The 18,889-nt window shown below is 49.3% G+C and overlaps 1 protein-coding gene across 8 annotated transcripts in view; it reads left to right on the top strand.

Moving 5' to 3' along the window:
- The window catches only part of IGLON5 (IgLON family member 5), a 59,324-nt gene that overhangs the window by 15,054 nt on the left and 25,381 nt on the right, over window positions 1-18,889 (top strand). For 7 of the 8 annotated variants that reach the window (XR_001897800.3, XM_017952630.3, XM_017952631.3 and 4 more), the window contains one exon: window positions 7,094-7,233. The exons of the other annotated variant lie outside the window; for it this stretch is intronic. Coding sequence is in view for 6 of the 7 variants with exons in the window: in XM_017952630.3 (XP_017808119.2) it covers window positions 7,094-7,233 (140 nt within the window). In the remaining variant the exon portion in view is untranslated. The remainder of the gene's footprint in view (window positions 1-7,093; window positions 7,234-18,889) is intronic. 8 annotated transcript variants of the gene reach the window in all.

An 18,889-nucleotide genomic window follows, 5' to 3' on the forward strand; every position in this document is an offset into this window, starting at 1 on the left:
CTCTCTTTCTCTCTCGTTCTCTCTCCCTTCATAGTCGAAAAATATTTTGGCCAGACATGGTGGCTCACGTCTGTAATCCCAGCACTTTGGGAGGCCAAGGTGGGCAGATCACTTGAGGCCAGAAGTTTTAGACCAGCCAGGCCAACACGGTGAAACCCTGTCTACTGAAAATACAAAAAACCAAAAATAGCCAGTTTTGGTAGTGTCCACCTGTAATCCCAGCTACTCAAGAGGCTGAGGCAGGAGAGTCACCTGAACCCAGGAGGCGGAGGCTGCAGTGAGCTGAGATTGTGCCACTGCCCTCCAGCCTGGGCCACAGAGTGAGACTCTGTCTCAAAAAAAAAAAAAAAAAAAAAAAAAAAAAGGTAGATTTGCCAAGTTTGGAATGCTGTATTGGCAGGCATTTTCTTTCGGTATCTTGAACTATTCCGCGTTCCACTATATCTTGCTTCTATTATCACAGAAGAAAAGTCAGCTGTGACTCTCATCTGCTGCTCCTTTGAAAATGATCTCTCCTTCTCTGTCTCGGCCTTTAAGACCTCTTTGTCGCTGACATTTCTGGTTTGGCCTCACACTTTACACTTTCCTAACAGCAACTTGCCTATTTGTCTCTGACACATGCGTTTCTTGTCCTGCAGCTTTGCTGACAGTTTGGCTTCTGCCCAGTACTCCCTCTCCTCTGCATTTCATCTCCTACCCCTGCTCCCCTCTCACACCTGGCTGACATTTATTCATCATTTACAACTCAGCCTACAGCCGTTCCATCCCACGCTCTGGAAAACTTCCCCGGGCCTCTCTCCAGGGCCAGGTGTCTCTTCAGGACTCCTGTAGGTCTCCTGGGCTTTTGGGTATTAGCACTAACACTTCTACTTTGATGTGACTGAGTGTGGATATCATCTTTTTAGGTTTGTCGTTATTGATATTTATTTGGCCTCTTCAATCTATGCTTTGGTGTCTTTCATCAGTTCTGGGAAGATTCTTAACCACTGTTTATATTGTCTCTGCTCTTTGTTTTCATTATAGGGCTTTCATCTAATGTTTGTCAAACTTTTTTATCTGTTTCCCCTCTTACCCTGTGTCCTGTATTTTCCAGAGAGAGGGAGTCAAGTAAACGAGTACTAGGTTAGAGGTCTGTATGAGGGAGATGCTAAGAGAACCCTACTCTTTCACTGTCTCCATCCTTGGAGCAGAGGTACTGGATCAGTACTGCCCAGAAATCCTTTAGCTTGCCTCTAATCAACTCCCTTCGACTTCACACTCTGTCAGTATGCCAGGTGTTTCCCTCTTTCCCCCAATCTCTTATCTCATCCCATCACGTTCAGCAACAGGGTTTACCTACTTCCGAGGAAAAAAATCAACTCCCCGACACATACGACATCATTACCACTGACGTTGAGTGATGTACTCCCTGCCTTTTTCAGGTAAAGAGGCTTCCTTCCTCCTGTCCAAGGTAAACCTCACCTCCTCTGCTTGGGAATCCTTCTCCTCCACTGCCTTAGGAGCTGGACTCCATCAATCATCCCTTCTGGCTCCTAAATTTTCAATCATTCTTTCTTTGCCGGCACAAATCTCTCCCGCCTCAGCCCCACAGGCTTCCTCTATGTACTATCCCGTATTCTTTTGGAAAAATACCTTACACCACTTCCTGATTCTCATCACACTCTTCCACTTGCTCCCCAGCACCAGGCCACTGAAACGACATTGTCTAAAGCAACCAGTGACCCTTATTCTGAACGTTATTCTCAAAATCCAGTGGCAGGTGTTCTTTCTCTTGTTCACCTTTAGGCAGCATTTAGGATTGGGGTTGGTGGGGTAAGGCCCTCACACCCAGTGGCTTATTTTCATAACAAGGGAAGCATGGCAAGGCCATCTGCTGAAAATGACACGGGTGGGAGCATGGGGGATCCGTGGGGGATTGAGAAGAGGCATGATGTGTTAGGGTGGTTGGAATAGCCACTGGGGAGAATAGCAGGATCTGTATAAGGACAAGGAGAGCAACCACTGAGCAGTAGCAAAGGCCCAGTGGTTGCTGGAGATTAGTAATCATTAATGGTGCCAAGCATCATTGCTATGTGACATCTCCTCCCAGCAGTGGTCATTGGAAGACGTCTTAGTCCATTCAGGCTGCTATAACAGAATACATAGACTGGGTGGCTTATAAACAAAAGAAATTTACTTCTCACAGTTCTGAAGGCTGGGAAGTTCAGGATCAAGGCACCAGAAGATTCGGTGTCTGGTGAGGGCCTGCTTCCTGGTTCACAGACGGCACCTTCTGGTTGTGTCCTCACATGGTGTACAGGGAAAGGGAGTTATCTGGGGTCCCTTTATAAGGGCACTGTAATCCCATTCATGAGGGCTACACACTCCTGACCTAATCACTCCCCAAAGGCCCCAGCTCCAATACCAAAACACTGGAGATGTTGTTTCAACAGAAGAATTTTGGAGGAACACAAACATTCAGACTATAGCAGAAACCAAGGAGTAGATGATGGCATTGGGCTAGGTTTGAGTATTCATGGACAAGATGCTAGGAAGGGTGATGGAGTGGGGAGGTGGGACATGGGGAAGCGAGGAGGCTGGAAGGTGAGAGCACTTTAACTGAGGAGCCATTGTGCCTAGTGGGGTGGGGAGGGAAGGAAAGGAAGAGAAACTGAGAGAGTCTCCATAGACTCTAGAAAATATAGTGTCTTGGGATCGAAGCTTCCACCTGTGATATCATATAATGGAAACAGTTGGAAGGGGAGCACAAAAATACTGGATGGATAGAAGAACTAGGCAGATGATGAAGTATTGGAATTTGCATTTTCATAAGTGGAAAAGTTTTTGGGAGATAATGAACCCTTGGTAGTTAAAGGAAACAGTTGCATTCATCAGGTCTCTTCCAGTTGTGAGTTATAAGGGCTGAACTCAACCAGCTCAAAGAGAAAGGTAACAGTTCTGATCATCTGTTGCTATGTCTCTCTACCCCTGTCTTAGTCTATCTGGGTGGCTACCACAAAATGCCATAGATTGGGCATTTTGTGCACAACAGAGATTTATTTCTCACAGTTCTGGAAGCTAGGAAGTCCAAGGCCTGGGCGCCAGCAGGTTCAATGTCTGGTGAGGGCTCTCTTCCTTATACAGGACATCTTCTCATGGTGTCCCCACTTGGTGGAAGGGACTAGGGGGTCTCGCTGAGGTCTCTTTTATAAAGGCTCTTGTCTCATTCAGGAGGGATCCATCCTCATGAACTAGTCACCTCCCAAAGGCCCCACTTCCAAATACAGTCACCTTGAGGGTTAGGATTTCAACATGTGAATTTGAGCGGAGGATATAAACATTCAGACCATAGCAATCCCCCAAAATACAGTGGCTTCAAACAATAATCATTTTAGTATTTTTCATGATTTCCTAGATTAGGAATTTGGGCAGGGCCCAGCTGGATGCTCCCTGTGGTGTCACTTGAGGTCATTTGAATTGGGCTAGTATGGAGAGTCCAAAATGCTTTCATTCACAAACCAGGCATTTGGTGACGACCAAAAAGACAAGAGTCAAGCATAAAAATCCTCTGGGAATACAGAGGCCTGGCCTAGGGGGTTGCCAGTGACAGAAATGAGGAGAGGAAGGGAATGTTCTGGCCCAATAGCCAGAGGCTCAAAGTAGCAGAAGGAGACTCTTTCTTCAGAGGATGAGGGTTCTAAAACAGAAGAACACATGTGGGCTCCAGGCCTCCTGGAGAATCAGGCCAGAGGCAGGGTCACTGTCAATGGGGAGAAGGCTTCCGAGGTGGTGTCCTGGGGAAGGAGAAGGAAGGGATCTGGGAAGAGTGGGGTGCAGGAGGTAGGAAGGGCCAAACACAGCAGAAGATGGGTGGAGAGTCCAGGACAGGAGAGTGTGGTGATGGTGCCCCAACCAGAGGGCGAAGCAGAAGGCATGGGGGCAGTAGATTGGGCCACAGGTGTGGAGGTGTCCCCTGCAGGCGGGCTGGTGGCTCTGGAGCTGAGCTGTGCCAAGTTCCCTCAGGAGGCAGACACTGGGGGCCTTGGGAGGGCAGGAGGAGAGTCACAGTGTGTCCAAGCAAATCCAGTACAAGCATAGGAGCGGGTTGTGAATGGGAGGAAAACCTACAATAAAACAAAATGGCGGCCGGACACGGTGGCTCACGCCTGTAATCCCAACACTGGGAGGCCGAGGCGGGCAAATCGTGAGGTCAAGAGTTCGAGACCATCTTGGCCAACATGGTGAAACCCCGTCTCTACTAAAAATACAAAAATTAGCCAGGCGTGGTGGCATGTGCCTGTAATCCCAGCTACTTAGTAGCCTGGGACAGGAGAATCGCTTGAACCTGGGAGGTGGAGGTTGAAGTAAGCCAAGTTTGTGCTCATGCCTGTATTCCTAGCACTTTGGGAGCCCAAGGCAGGAGGATCGCTTGAGCCCAGAAGTTTGAGACCAGCCTGGGAAACATAATGAGACCCCATCTCTACCAAAAAAATACAAAACTTAGCTGAGCACGGTGGCGCATGCATATAGTCCCAGCTGCTCAGGAGGCTGAGGTGGGAAGATGGCTTGAGCCCAGGAGGTAGAGGCTGCAAAGAGCTGTGATCACACCACTGCACTTCAGCCTGGATGACACAGTAGGACCTTGTCTCTCAAAAAAAGAAAAGAAACAATAAGTTGCAATAATAATCTTGAATTCAAACCATCTCACAAGGCTGTTTCAATGTTTTGCTATTTTCCTGCATGTCTGGATTAGTATACTTTGGCCTCATTCATAATTTTTTAGAGTATGCAAAACATGCAAATGGCCTTTATAACAGTGCACATGCTGCACACGAATGCAACGGAGATGTGTGATGCAAAGCCTTTCTCCACACATTAACTCAACAGAAATTTACTGAGCAAATTCTACATGCCAGGTCATACTGTTATAGGAAAGGGGTCCGGATCCAGACCCCAAGAGAGAGTTCTTGGATCTCGCACAAGAAGAAATTCAGGGCGAGTCCATAAAGTGAAAGCAAGTTTATTAGGAAAGTAAAGGAATAAAAGAATGGCTACTCCATAGACAGAGCAACCCCGAGGCCTGCCGGTTGCCCGTTTTCATGGTTATTTCTTGATGACATGCTAAACAAGGGGTGGATTATTCATGCCTCCCCTTTTTAGACCATATACGGTAACTTCCTGTTGTTGCCATGACATCTGTAACCTGCCATGGCGCTGGTGGGAGTGTAGCAGTGAGGATGACCAGAAGTCACTCTCGTCACCATCTTGGTTTGGGTGGGTTTTGGCTGACTACTGCAACCTGTTTTATTAGCAAGGTCTTTATGACCTCTATTTTGTGCTGACCTCCCGTCTCATCCTGTGACTTAGAATGCCTTCACTGTCTGGGAATGCAGCCGAGTAGGTCTCAGCCTTGTTTTACCCAGCTGCTATTCAAGATGGAGTTGCTCTGGTTCACATACCTCTGACAATATCGTAGAGCAAACCAGGCCTCAGGGAGGTGGACACCAAAGGAGGACATATACAGATGTGTAGGGATAAATGTTGGGAAGTGCCTGGAGGAAAACGGGGAGCTGGGAGAGAGTTTGGCAAGGGGAGGGGATGGGAAGCAGCCATTAGGTACTTGCTCTGAGACCTAAAGGAGTATGCGAAGACCGAGGGAGCCGCAGTTCTAGGCTGAGATTGCAGAGGTTTAGGAGTCCAAGAGTCCAGCAGGGCCGGATGAGCTGAGAACTTAGGGAGAGCTTGAGAGAGGCCAACCTGCGGGCAGAGCCTCAAGGGCTCTGGTGAGAGGTTTGGGTTTCATCTTCCCTTGTGGAGGGCTGTTTCCTCTCATGCTTGGTCATCCTGGAAGGTGAACTGCTCTTCAGTGGGTACTTTACCTGCGAAAATCGTATGTGGACAATGTGGTGGGCGAGTCCCTCCAAAATGAGTTTTGTGTGAGTTGCCCAACAGCATAACAAGCTGGGCGCTATTTGTGTTCATTGCTCACTTTGTTGCTCTCTGATGCAAATCTCTGTAAATGGAGGCCTCAGCTTCTAAGAGAAATAAAAAAAGGTTTTTTGCAACCCAAAGCCTAGGCTGAAATAGACATGCTTCCTTGTCATTCCCTTGACCAATGACTAGATTTTTTTTTTCTAGTGCCCCATTGATGTGGGGGTGTCATATCCAGGTCCCTACCTAGTATGGACCCAAGGCCTTGTTGTCTGCTGTCACCGGACCATTTAAACCAAGTCCCTTGATTATTATAACAGCGAGTCCCCCTTCCCAGCGACCCAGCGGTGTGCAGCCAACCCTCAGTTGATGCGTGGCCTCTGATCTTCTGTCCCCAACGTCCTTACAACCTCAGCCCCATGGGTATTTTCAGATGTTTTTGTAGAGCGAGTGTTTTCAGACAGGAAATGGACGTTTGAATCTTATTGTCTGAATGCAGAAAGAAACAATGGAAGGATCTCCATCTGGGGAGGAACAGATCTGGTCTTTAAAGTTCACTCAGGCTGCTCTGCAGGGGACGTGGGGCAGAAAGACAGAGCCGCCAGCCGGGGACCAGCAGGCGTCCCCTGAAGCTGCCAGAGCAAGAAAGGAAGGGGACCAGTTATATAATCCATGGGACATCCACACAACAGAACAACACAGCTGTCAGAAAGACCAAGGCGGTGTGCCGGGCACGGACATGCAGACATGAGCCAGAAATATTAGAAGGAGGAAGAAAGGTGCAAAAAAAAGACCTGTCCAAAACTAAAAAGTGTATATGGAGACATCACAGGGCAGCAAGAGAAGCAGGAATGGACCAGACATGAAGGGCCACCAGGCTGAAGGGCTGGGCTGTGTCCTGGGGGAACTGGGGAGCCATGGGAGGTCTGTGAGCAGGAGAGGAGCTGGGCAGCTCTGGGGGACAGAGTGAATTCCAGGAGGCCCAGAAAGAGGCTTGGGAGAGGGTCCACACCAAGAGAATAGAGGTTCTTATCCCCACTTGATGGGGTGGGGTGGGGCTGCGCTGGTCACAGAACCGGCAATCGGAGGAAGCTGGTGTTCTGGGCCCAGCCCAAGGCTCCTTCTGGGAACTGGACAGGGCAGGGACTGAGCACAGCATTCACCACGGGGCTTCCTGCCTTAGAATGAAGATGCTTAACTGGTGGGAGGAACATCAGAGTCCCAAGACCAAAGAAGGCCTGACCCTTAAGAAACCAGAGCTGCTGGAGGAACCAGAAGTAGCCAGAGTGCCTGAAGCTGACATCCCACCAGACCGGCCTGGAGGTAAGTCCCTGGGACAGTCACAGGCAGGTCGTCAAACAACAGGGCCACCGGCCAGGGTCCCCAAACCCATCACCTGGCAGAACCACCGGGAGGCACTTGTTCAGGACAGAGAGTCCCAGGCTGCCTCAACCCCCCACACCAGATGCTACATTTGCCAAAACAAAGTGCCACAGACTGGCTGGCTTGAACGGCAGATATTGATTTTCTCCCCCTCTGGAGACTGGAACTCCCAGGTCAAGGTGCCAACAGCCAAGCTTCCTTCTGAGGCCTCTCTCCTTGGCCTGCAGATGCCGTCTTCTCCTTGTGTCCCCACAGGGTCATCCCTCTGTGTGTGCTTGGGTCCTAATTTCCTTCCCTTGTAAGGGCACCAGTCATTGAACTCAGGCCCGCCATGTGATGTCATTTAACCTTAATCACCTATGTGAAGACCCTGTCTCCCATACAGTCACATTCTGAGTCCCTGGGGGTTAGGATGTCAACATATGAATGATGGGGGGTGGGGTGGATTCACGCTTCCGCCCTCAACAGAGGCTTAAAGAGGCTGCTTGGATTCCCCGGTGTTGGGTACTCAGAGAGGGGACTGGGCTTGCCGGAGGCAGCGGAGCAGCCGAGTCTGGTTCTCCCGAAGTCTAGGGATCTGGAGAGACGGAAGAGTGTAGACTCCGAGACGGATCACGGCACTCGGCCCGGGACGTGGAAACCTGGCCCAGGCAGAGCTGCACAGACCTGCCGATGCCAGCAGCGACTCCGTCCCAGACTCCAGACCCGGAGGCCGACGCCCGGCTCTCACCCCTTTCCTCCCATTTCCTCGGGGAACATGCCCCGAGGCCTCCCCAGCGCCAGCCCTCATGTTAGTCAATGTAGGGAACACGCCTAACACCTGACACCTGCCCGAGGGACACGCCACCCCAGCAGCCAGGCTGACAGGAGCAGAAACAAAACACACAGGGACACGCCAGGCATCAGCACCAGGAAACAGGCTGCTGCCGCCCACAGGGGCTGCTGTGAGCCCAGAGTGGATCCAACCCAGCCTCAGCCTTCTTCAGAGAAACTGAAGCATGCTCAGCACGATGGGAAGGTGGCTTGAAACCCTGAGGAACCCCCAAAAACACATCCACAGGGGCACTGGGAACCATGAGGCCCCAGCCTCGGCACATCTGCATGCAGACAGAGAAACTGAGGCTCACCGTACCTCGAGCCACACCGCAAGGCTGCGTGCTGCTCAGGACTCCTGAACCCGGGACCCTTGCCCCCCTACTGCGGCAGCTGACCCTGTCCTGGACATTTTCTCCTGACTTTATGAGACTCTAGTGCAGAGGTTGCAAACTCAAATGCTCACAGCCACCAGGCAGGGAACAAGAGGGGCACAGTTGGCCTAATGGGGGCCTCGTCTGCCTTGAAAGCAACTGCGCATCCTGAAGGCGGCGGCTCGCCATGGCGGAACCGCGGCGGCTCACAGTGGCGGAACTCTCTCCAACTCCTCCCTCCCCGCTCCCCACAGGTCAGGAACACGGGGTGACTACAGCTCTTCATATTTTTTTGTTTGTTTGTTTTTTGAGGAGAATCCAGAGATCTCGATTTCAGTGTGAAATGTCCTGATTCCAGCACATCAGCAATTGAGAACATGTTTTTAAAAGGCAGCGCCGCCGTGGGTCAAAGAAAAGCCCAGATGAGGCCTCCCATTTGCAAACTCGGATCAGAGGCAGAGATGTGGAGGGGACTCCGCTCCCTGAACACACTTCCTGCCCACATCAGGCGGGGCTATTCAGAACGCAGACGCTTTGCCCAGGGCAACCAGAATCCCCAGGTTCTGGGAGGAAGCTTGGGTGTGGAAGAGTAAGGAGGGGTTTCTAGGTAGAGAAAAACATTCCAGGTGTTCACTCACGTGGCCACAAATCCCCGGAGGCCTCCCATGTGCCAGGCGCTGGGCTGGGGACAAAGAGGAGTCAGACCCAGGTCCTACCCATAAGGACCTCCAGGTTGCTACACCCCTTCGAGCAGGGCCAGGGCTGTGTCCCAAGAAGCATGGGGAGAGGGGAGGGGAGGAGGAGCTGGCATTGAGGGAGGGAGGGCTTGACCCCGCTTGGGGAGCTGAGTGTTGCTACCTGAGCCCAGCAGGCATGCAGGGAGAGGTGATGGCACCGCCAGGCACAGAAAGCTGCAAGATTGAAGGCAGGAGGCATGGCGCTGGGGGTCAGAGCACTCCAGCAAGGGCAGAGCAAGCAGCATTTCTAGGGCAGGAGGCGGATGACAGTGAGAACGGAGCCAGGCAAGGGACCACAGGCTGGGCCTGGGTGAAGCTCCTTGCAAACAGGCCTTGCTAACCCTCAGAAGTGAGGGAGGAGCTGATACTGATGGGGGTCCACTTCCCCTCCTCTCTGAAGGACACGCACAGTGGTGACAATGTTCCTGAGTTTGACTTCAGTCCTGATGCCCCACCTTTGGGGACTAAGGCTGACCAGGAAAATTGTGGCATCCCTCTGGGTGGCCTGAGGGGTGAGCGCAGCAGGGACCCAGCCACTCCACAGATAAAGGTGAGATTGGAAAGTGGAATCATCTCCCAAGAAGTGGATATTGGGCTGAACTCTTTCCCCTGAGGGTAGACTGAGGACTGAGGGTGGCCCGAGCCCTCACAGGCCTTCATTCACCTAAGCCAAAGACCCTGTGGAATTGGTCCCATTACCATGCCCATTTTACAGAGGAGGAAACTGAGGCCCAGAGAGGCTGAGAAGCCTGCCTAAGGTTACAGTCCTACCTTCTGAGGCAGACGCTATCCCCCTGCCCTTACCCACAAAGAAGTTGAAGTTCAGAAAGGGGAGGGTCCTTCCAGAATCTCACAACCTGGGGACAAAGCCAGATCTGAGGTGCTCCTGCCCTCTCCTGCCTGCTCCTAGGAGCAAGGCCCATCAGGATCACATCAGGCTCTCTTCTCCCCATTCCAGAGTGCAGACTGTGGAAGGGAACTGTCTGGGGCTGCCTGGGGCAGCCACTCCAGGCTTTGCTGGCTCAAGGAGCAGGTCTAGGATCTCCCTCCCATTGACCCTCAAAGTCTAGTCTCTCTGTCTCTGTTTCTCCCTCTCTCTCAATTCCATGCACAGATGGTTAACTCTCTATGTGCCCTGTACCCTGCTAGGTTTGGAGAATGGCTGTGGATAGGGCTGCCACCATCCCTTCCTCTCCCAGGTGGGGATCACCCCAACCGCGGGACACTGCAGAGGATGGGGGTCTTGGGATCATGAACTTCTGTGGTGGCCCCCTGGACAATGGAGCTGAGCCACCTGTGTTTAGATCCCAGCTCTGGCCCTGAGTGTGGGCCACTCCCATGTTCCCTAACCCCAACTTTCATCTGCAAAATGGGGGTATAACAGACCGTGGACCACTGTGAGGCACAGATGAGTTAATGTTTATTCGGTAACCAGGTCGGGGTTAAGGGCACAGTGATGGCAGCCTGTGTGTGTGCCAGGCCATGCTCTAAGCACATTACATGGGTCCTCTTGTTTGTATCCATCAGGGAAACAGAATGAGTAGCTGATCCTTATACAAAGGTTTATTGCATGGAAGTGGGTTATGTGATTCTGAGAGCTGGTTAGGCAGGTGCTATGGACTGGATGTCTGTGTCTTCCCAACATTTTTATGTTGAAACTTAATCCCCACTGTGATGGGATCTGGAGGCCTCGGTGTGGACTACCACAACAACATACCATAGCTTATAAACACAAGAAATTCAATTCTCACAGTTTGGGGAGCTGGGAAGTCCAAGACTTCTTATTTCTTCTGGGAAAACTCCATTCTGCTCTTAAGGCCTTTTTGGGATGTGATTAGGTTATGTAGGTGGAACCTTCATGAATGGGATTCATGCCCTTATAAGAGGCCTAAGATGGCTGGGCACAGTGGCTCATGCCTGTCATCCCAGCACTTTGGGAGGTTGAGGCAGGAGGATCACTTTAGCTCAGGAGTTTGAGACCAACATGGGCAATATGGTGAAACCCCATCTCTTCTAAAACTACAAAAATTAGCCAGACATGGTGGCACACGCCTGTGGTCCCAGCTACCCGGAGGACGAGGCAGGAGGATCGCTTGAGCCTGGGCAGTGGAGGCTGCACCACTGCACTCCAACCTGGGCAGCACAGCCAAACCCTGCCTCAAAAACAAAACAACAACAACAAAAAGGCCTAAGAGGTCAGACATTTCCTCTTCTACCGTGTGAGGACATAGCATAAAGCACCGTCTATGAACCAGGATGCCAGCCCTCACCAGACACAGAACATGCCAGTGCCTGGATCTTGGACTTCCCAGCTCCCCAGACTGTGAGAAATGAATGTCTTGTATTTATAAACCACCCAGTCTGTGGCATTTTGTTGCAGCAGTCCACACCGAGTAAGACAGCAGGTCTGAAGTCTATAGGGCAGGCAGGCGGGAGAGGCAGGCTGGAAACTCCAGCAGCAGCTGAAGCAAAACGCTTTCTTTTCCCGGGAAACCCCCATTCTGCTTTTAAGGCCTTTCAACTGATTGCATCAGACCCACCTACATTATTGAGACTAATCTCCTTCAGTTAAAGTCAACTGATTAGAACAACAACAACAAACAGGTAACTACAAGACGTGACGGATATGTTAATATGCTTGACGGTAGTAATCATCTCACTATGTATGTATCTATCAAAAGATCACGTTGTATACCTTAAATATATACAACACAGTCAACTGATTAGAGACGTCAGTCACAGCTACAAAATCCTTCCTCAGTGACATGTCTCGGTGTTTGATTGAGCAGCTGGGGTCTGTAGCCCAGCCAGGTTGGCGCATAAACAGACCATCGCACTGCTGTGTCCCCACCACGGCCCTGTGGAGTGGGTTTTGAGATTATCCCCATCCTGTAGAAAAGGATGAGGAGACTCAGAGAGGGTAAGGAGCCTCCCTGACTGAACAAACGGCGGAGACACCTGAGCCAGGGCTCGGAACGCCCCTTCCTCACCTCCCGCACCACGTCCCATCCAACCTTGCTCAGGGAATGTCTTCAGCTGCTATTATTAGCACCAAGCACAGCTCCAGGGACATGGCACAAAAAAGGAAAGTACATCTCAAAGTGGGTAACCATACCTGACCTTGTCCTAGGAAACAGAGTCAGGGAGGGAAGTCTTTGAAGATGAGAAGAGTTCAGTCAATGAAAGGGATAGGAACTAATTTATTCTTTCAAAAATATACTGAGGGCCAGGCACAGTGGCTCATGCCTGTAATCGTAGCACTTTGGGAGGCCGAGGTAGGCAGATCACTTGAAGTCAACATGGTGAAACCTTGTCTCTACTGAAAATACAAAAAGTTAGCTAGCTGGGTATGGTGGAGTGCACCTGTAGTCTCAGCCACTCCGGAGGCTGAGGCCAGAGACTTGCTTGAGCCTGGGATGCGGAGGTTACAGTGAGCTGAGATCGTGCCACTGTACTCCAGCCTGGGTGACAGAGCAAGACTCCATTTAAATACATACTGAGGGCCAGGCGTGGTGGCTCATGCCTGTAATCCCAGCACTTTGGAAAGCCAAGGCGGGCGGATCACGAGGTCAGGAGATGGAGACCATCTTGGCTAACATGGTGAAACCCCATCCCTACTAAAAATACAAAAAATTAGCTGGGCCTGGTGGCGGGCGCCTGTAGTCCCAGCTATTCAGGAGGCTGAGGCAGGAGAATGGCGTGAACCCGGGAGGGAGAGCTTGCAGTGAGCTGAGATCGCTCACTGCACTCCAGCCTGGGCAACAGAGTGAGACTCTGTCTCAAAACAAATAAATAAAAATAAATATACACTGAGGCTGGCTATGGTGGTATGTGCCTGTAGTCCCAGCTACTGAAGAGGCCAAGGTGGGAGGATTATTTGAGGCCAGGAATTTGAGACCAACCTGGACAACATAGCAAGACCCCATCTCTACAAAAATAATAATAATAATAATAATCATAGCTGGGCATGGTGGCATACACCTATAGCCCCAGCTACTTGGGAGACTGAGACAAGAGGATAGCTTGAGGCCAAGCACAGTGGCTCACACCTGTAATCCCAGCACTTTGGGAAGCTGAGGCAGGAAGATCAGTTGAGCCCAGGAGTTTGAAACCAGCCTGGGGAATATAGTGACACCCCACCTGTATAAAAGTTTTTTAAATTAGCATACAGCCAGGCACAGTGGCTCATCCCTGTAATCCCAGCAGCACTTTGGGAGTCCAAGATAGGCGGATCACCTGAGGTCAGGAGTTTGAGACCAGCCTGGCCAACATGGCGAAACCCCATCTCTACTAAAAATATAAAAATCAGCCTGGCGTGGTGCACACCTGTAATCCCAGTTACTCAGGATGCTGAGGCAGGAGGATCGCTTGAACCTGGGAGGCAGAGGTTGAGTGAGCTGAGATTACACGACTGCATTCCAACCTGGGCGACAAGAGTGAAACTCCATCTCAAAAAAAAAACATATATATATATTTATATTTATATTTATATATATTTTTTATATCTATATATATATACACACACACACACATACAGGGATGCCTGTAATCCCAGCACTTTGGGAGGCCGAGATGGGCGGATCACAAGGTCAGGAGATCAAGACCACCCTGGCTAACACGATGAAACCCCGACTCTACTAAAAATATAAAAAATTAGCTGGGCATTGTGGCCAGCACCTGTAGTTCCAGCTACTCAGGAGGCTGAGGCAGGAGAATGGCGTGAACCCAGGAGGCGGAGCTTGCAGTGAGCCGAGATCACGCCACTGCACTACAGCCTGGGCAACAGAGCGAGACTCCATCTCAAAAAATATGTATATATATGTGTGTATATATATATTTTTTATATATTTTTTTTAATTTTAAATTTTAAAAAAGCATTAACTATTTTGGAGAGGCTTTGCATCAATAAGGCATGAATTTTTGTACACCCCTGAGCTTTCTAAGCATTGCGTTCAGTGGGCTTCAGGCCTTGACTTATTCGACTCATGCCCTGCAAAGCCCCCTAGCAGAATGGAACGCTCTTAATGAATAAAGATAAAAGCCAGTGATGGTGCTAGTCAGCGAGGTCCTGGCCTGAAAGAGACAGCCCCCTCCAGTGGGATTTCTTAAACAGACGGTCTAATAAAGGTACCATTTGCAGAGGTGCGAGCAGGGTTAGGGATGTAGGGAGGGTAAGGATCTCAGGTGCCAGCAACGGGAGGGAAGGGTTCCTGCCAGATTCTGCTGAGTCCTGGAGGAACAAGGGGAGGAATAGTGTGACCAAGGCCTTAGTGAGAACTGAGATCATGGAGGAGCGGCTGCTGATGGCATTGAGGCTCCCAAGGTGGTCAGCAGGCAGGGAGGAGAGGATCCTCCAGCCCCCTCCAGTATCCTGCCTGTGCCTCCCTTTGGCCAAACCCACCTTGAAGTTGAAGGGCAAGGGAGCTTGCTGATGGGGTCAGCAGAGGTCAGCCTCGTAGGCACAGGGGATGGCCACCTTGGCCTCCCAAATTGCTGAGATTACAGGCATGAGCCCCTGCATCCAGTCTGCCAAGTTATTTTGTTTTTTTTATTTTTTTATTTTTTCAGACAGGGTCTCACTCCATCACCCAGGCTGGAGTGTGGTGGTGCAATCTTGGCTCACTGCAACCTCTGCCTCTTGGGTTCAAGTGATTCTCATGCCTCAGCCCCCTGAGTAACTAGGATTACAGACACGTGCCACCACTACCCCTTACCTGGCTAATTTTTATTTTTTTAGTAGAGATGAGGTTTTGCCATGTTGGCCAGGCTGGTCTCGAACTCCTGACCTCAAGTGATCCGCCAGCTTCTGCCTTTCGAAGTGCTGGAATTACATGCGTGAACCACTGCACCCACCTGCTACTTTTTAAATTATTTGTAGAGACAGAGTCTCACTATGTTACCCAGGCTGGTCTCAAACTCCTGGCTTCTAGTGATCCTCCTGCACTGGCCACTCAAATTGTTGAGATTACAGGTGTGAGCCACTTTGGGCAACTCTATTTTATTTATTTTGCAAAAAAAATTTCCTAGAAATGTTAATTAAGTAGCTTGTCTGAGGCTACCCCCCTAATAGGTGCCAGGGATGAGATTCAAACTTCTCCAGCTGGCACCAGAGCTGGAGCTTCTAGCACTGAACTGCCCCTTGCAATCCCCATCCTCTCCACATCTCTGTATGAGAGCTGAGACAAAAGGCAGAGCGTCGCCTGTCTGTACCTCTGCTCGGAACCTGTGTGCAGCAACTTGAAATTTTAGCCCCTCTGCGGATGACTGTGAATAGTCCTGAAAGCCCTGAGAGTATTGATTTTAGGGTTAGAAATAAATATTAGCGAACAAGCGAATTTGTAAACACAGAATCTGGGAATAAGGCAGATAGACTATATCTCTGTCCATTCAACTATCATCCAGACCAAGAAGTAGAACGTGCCCACTGCAGAAGGCTCCCTTCCGTGCACCTCCTACTGGATTACCTTGACATGTCTCCTCCCAGACTCTCCCCAACCAGAGTAATTACAATTCTCACATCTATTGCCATGGATAATTTTTGCCGGGTATTAGGCTTCATATAAATGGAATCATACAGTATGTAATCTCTTGTATCTGGCATTTTTCACATTACTCCTGTGAGTTTCCACCATGTTTTAGCACGTATCATCAGGTCATCCTATTTTATTAATGAGTCATATTCCATGGTATGAGTCTATATTAATTAATTTACACATTCACCTGTTGCTGGATATTCAGTTATCTTCAGTGTGAGGCTTTCATAAATGAAGCTGCAGTGAACATTCATTTGCCAGTCTTTGTGGACATGTTGTTTTCATTTCTCACGGATAAATACCTGGGGTGAAATGGCTGGATTATAGGAATACTCAGCTTTAGTAGACACTGACAAAACATTCCCCAAAGCAATCGTGCCCATTTACCCTCCCACCAATGATACAAGAGAGTTCCAGGTGCTCCACATCCTCACCAACACTTGCTATTGTCAATCCTTTTCATTTTAGTCATTCTGGCCGCAGAGTAAGAGTATATCCTTATACTTTTGATTTGATCTCCCTGATAACTGATGCTGAATTCTTTTTCATGTGATGATTATTACTATTATTTTTTGGTCCAGAGTCTTGCTCTGTCACCCAGGCTAGAGTGCAGTGGTACAATCTTGACTCACTGCAGCCTCTGCCTCCCGGGTTCAAGCAATTCTTCTGCCTCAGCCTCCTGAGTTTCTGGGACTACAGGCACGTGCCGCTACACCTGGCTAATTTTTGTATTTTTAGTAGAGACAGAGTTTCACCATGTTGGCTTGGCTGGTCTCAAACTCCTGACCTCAGGTGATCCACCCCCTTGGCCTTGCAAAATGCTGGAATGACAGGTGTGAGCCACTGCACCCGGCCTGAATATCCTTTTTTTCATAAAGTGCTTGTTCATGTATTTTGCCCATTTTAAAAATCGAGATGTCTCCTTTTTGTTGATTTGTGAGAGTTCTTTATATATTCTGGATATAAGTTTTTTTTTGTTTTTTTTTGTTTTTTTTTTTGAGATGGAGTCTCGCTGTGTCACCCAGGCTGGAGTGCAGTGGCGCGATCTCGGCGCACTGCAAGCTCCGCCTCCCGGGTTTACGCCATTCTCCTGCCTCAGCCTCCGAGTAGCTGGGACTACAGGCGCCCGCCACCGTGCCCGGCTAGTTTTTTGTATTTTTAGTAGAGACGGGGTTTCACGGTGTTAGCCAGGATGGTCTCGATCTTCTGACCTCGTGATCCACCCGTCTCGGCCTCCCAAAGTGCTGGGATTACAGGCTTGAGCCACCGCGCCCGGCCATAAGTTTGTTATAAGGTGCACATATGGCAGATATCTTCTGTCATATTCTGAGGATATAGGAAGAAAACTAAAATTTTCAGCTCACTGCAACCTTGGCCTCCTGGGTTCAAACAATTCTCCCACCTCAGACTCCTGAGTGGCTGGGATTAGAGTTGTGCGCCACTACACCTGGCTAATTTTTGTATCTTTAGTAGAGTTGGAATTTCACCATATTGGCCGGGCTGGTCTTGAACTCCTGGCTTCAAGTGATCCACCCGCCTTGGCCTCCCAAAGAGCTGGGTAGAGCTGCCAGGCCCTCAGCAGGTGCACCACCCTCCATGTGTTCAGCTATCCAAAAACTCTCTGAACCCAGTCCCTTTGGGTTTTTAAGGAGGCTTCATTAATTAGAGGCATGGCTAATTTTAATTAGAGGCATGGCTAATTAAACCATTGGCCACTGGTGATGAACTTAATCTTCAGCCCCTCCCTCCTTCCGAGAAAGTGGGAGGTGGACTGAAAGTCCCAACTCTATAATCCTGCCTTGACCTTTCTTGTGACCAGACCCTATCCTGAGGTTACCGGCCATTAGTCAATTCATTGGCATACAGAAGACATCACTTTGGAGGGTCCAAACATTTAGGAGTTGTATGTCAGGAAAGGGGCTGGAGGAATGAAGACCAAATATATATTTCACACTATTACACACCATTCACCCCTGGTCTTTGGACATGGTTCCCTTATACCAGAAGAATATACAACTCAAAAGATACTGCCACATTACTAGAATCCCATTCAATCATGACTAATTAGTTCAGTCCATCATATTGTAAGAATGTCTCCTGGAGTGAGACCACTCAGGTTTACAGCCTTCCATTCTATCTTGTCAGGTTCTAAAAGCAGGAGTGGTCTCTGCACACATATAGTTTCACCCTCTCAGGCATCTGGTATAATTGAGCTAAGAGACGTCATCCCACGTTCTGAGCATCTTTCAGCCTGTTAACGTAATATTAGATTTCCTTCATTACATAACCTGTTTATTCATTCCTTTACCTTCAGCTACCATTATTCCTTCTCTTCATTTATATCCAAACGTTTCCACCTTTGCAAGGAACACGGTGCTTGTCTAGACTGCAGGCAGCAATACTAGTCTAGCAAGTACCCGCCCCCTAATCCACTTCCATTCAGACTGGGTAAGGTTATACAGGTGCAGAACTAGCGGGTTGGTTTCACTACTGGACAATGTAGCTGCATCCACTGTTAGCCCCAGTTTTGCCAGATAGGATGGAGGTACAATCTGCCTCTATCAGGCCTTTAGGGAATTCTGACAAAAAAGGGATATGGAAAGATTTGTTAAAGGTTACAAAATTACAGCTAGATAGGAGGAATGAGTTCGAGTGTTCTGTAGCACTGTAGGATGACTCCAGTTAACAATAATATATAGCTTCAAATAGCTGGAAGGGGGATAGTGAATGTTCCCAACACAAAGAAATGAAACATTTTTGAGATGATGGATATGCGAATTACCCTGATTTGATCACTATATGTTGTGTGTATCGAAACATCACTATATACCCTATAAATATATATGATTATTGTATGTCAGGTAAAAAATAATAACAACAAACAAAGAACATAGCTGCATTTTTTTTTTACTTAGGAATCATCCCTGCTTTCAGCACTTGGAGGTTCAAGACCTGGTTCTCGTCCTAGTGTTACCAACATGCCAAGGGTTTAGTCTAGTTCCCATTGCTAGATGCACAGAAAACCGACCCCTGAGACAATAAGGGTTGCTGGGGAAGAAGATTTTAATCGGGTGCTGAAGCCAAGGAGAATGGGAAATCAGCCTCAAATCCACCTGTGACTGACTAAAACTGGGGGGTT

Source organism: Papio anubis, chromosome 20 (genome assembly GCF_008728515.1).
Source record: "Papio anubis isolate 15944 chromosome 20, Panubis1.0, whole genome shotgun sequence".
Taxonomy (NCBI): domain Eukaryota; kingdom Metazoa; phylum Chordata; class Mammalia; order Primates; family Cercopithecidae; genus Papio; species Papio anubis.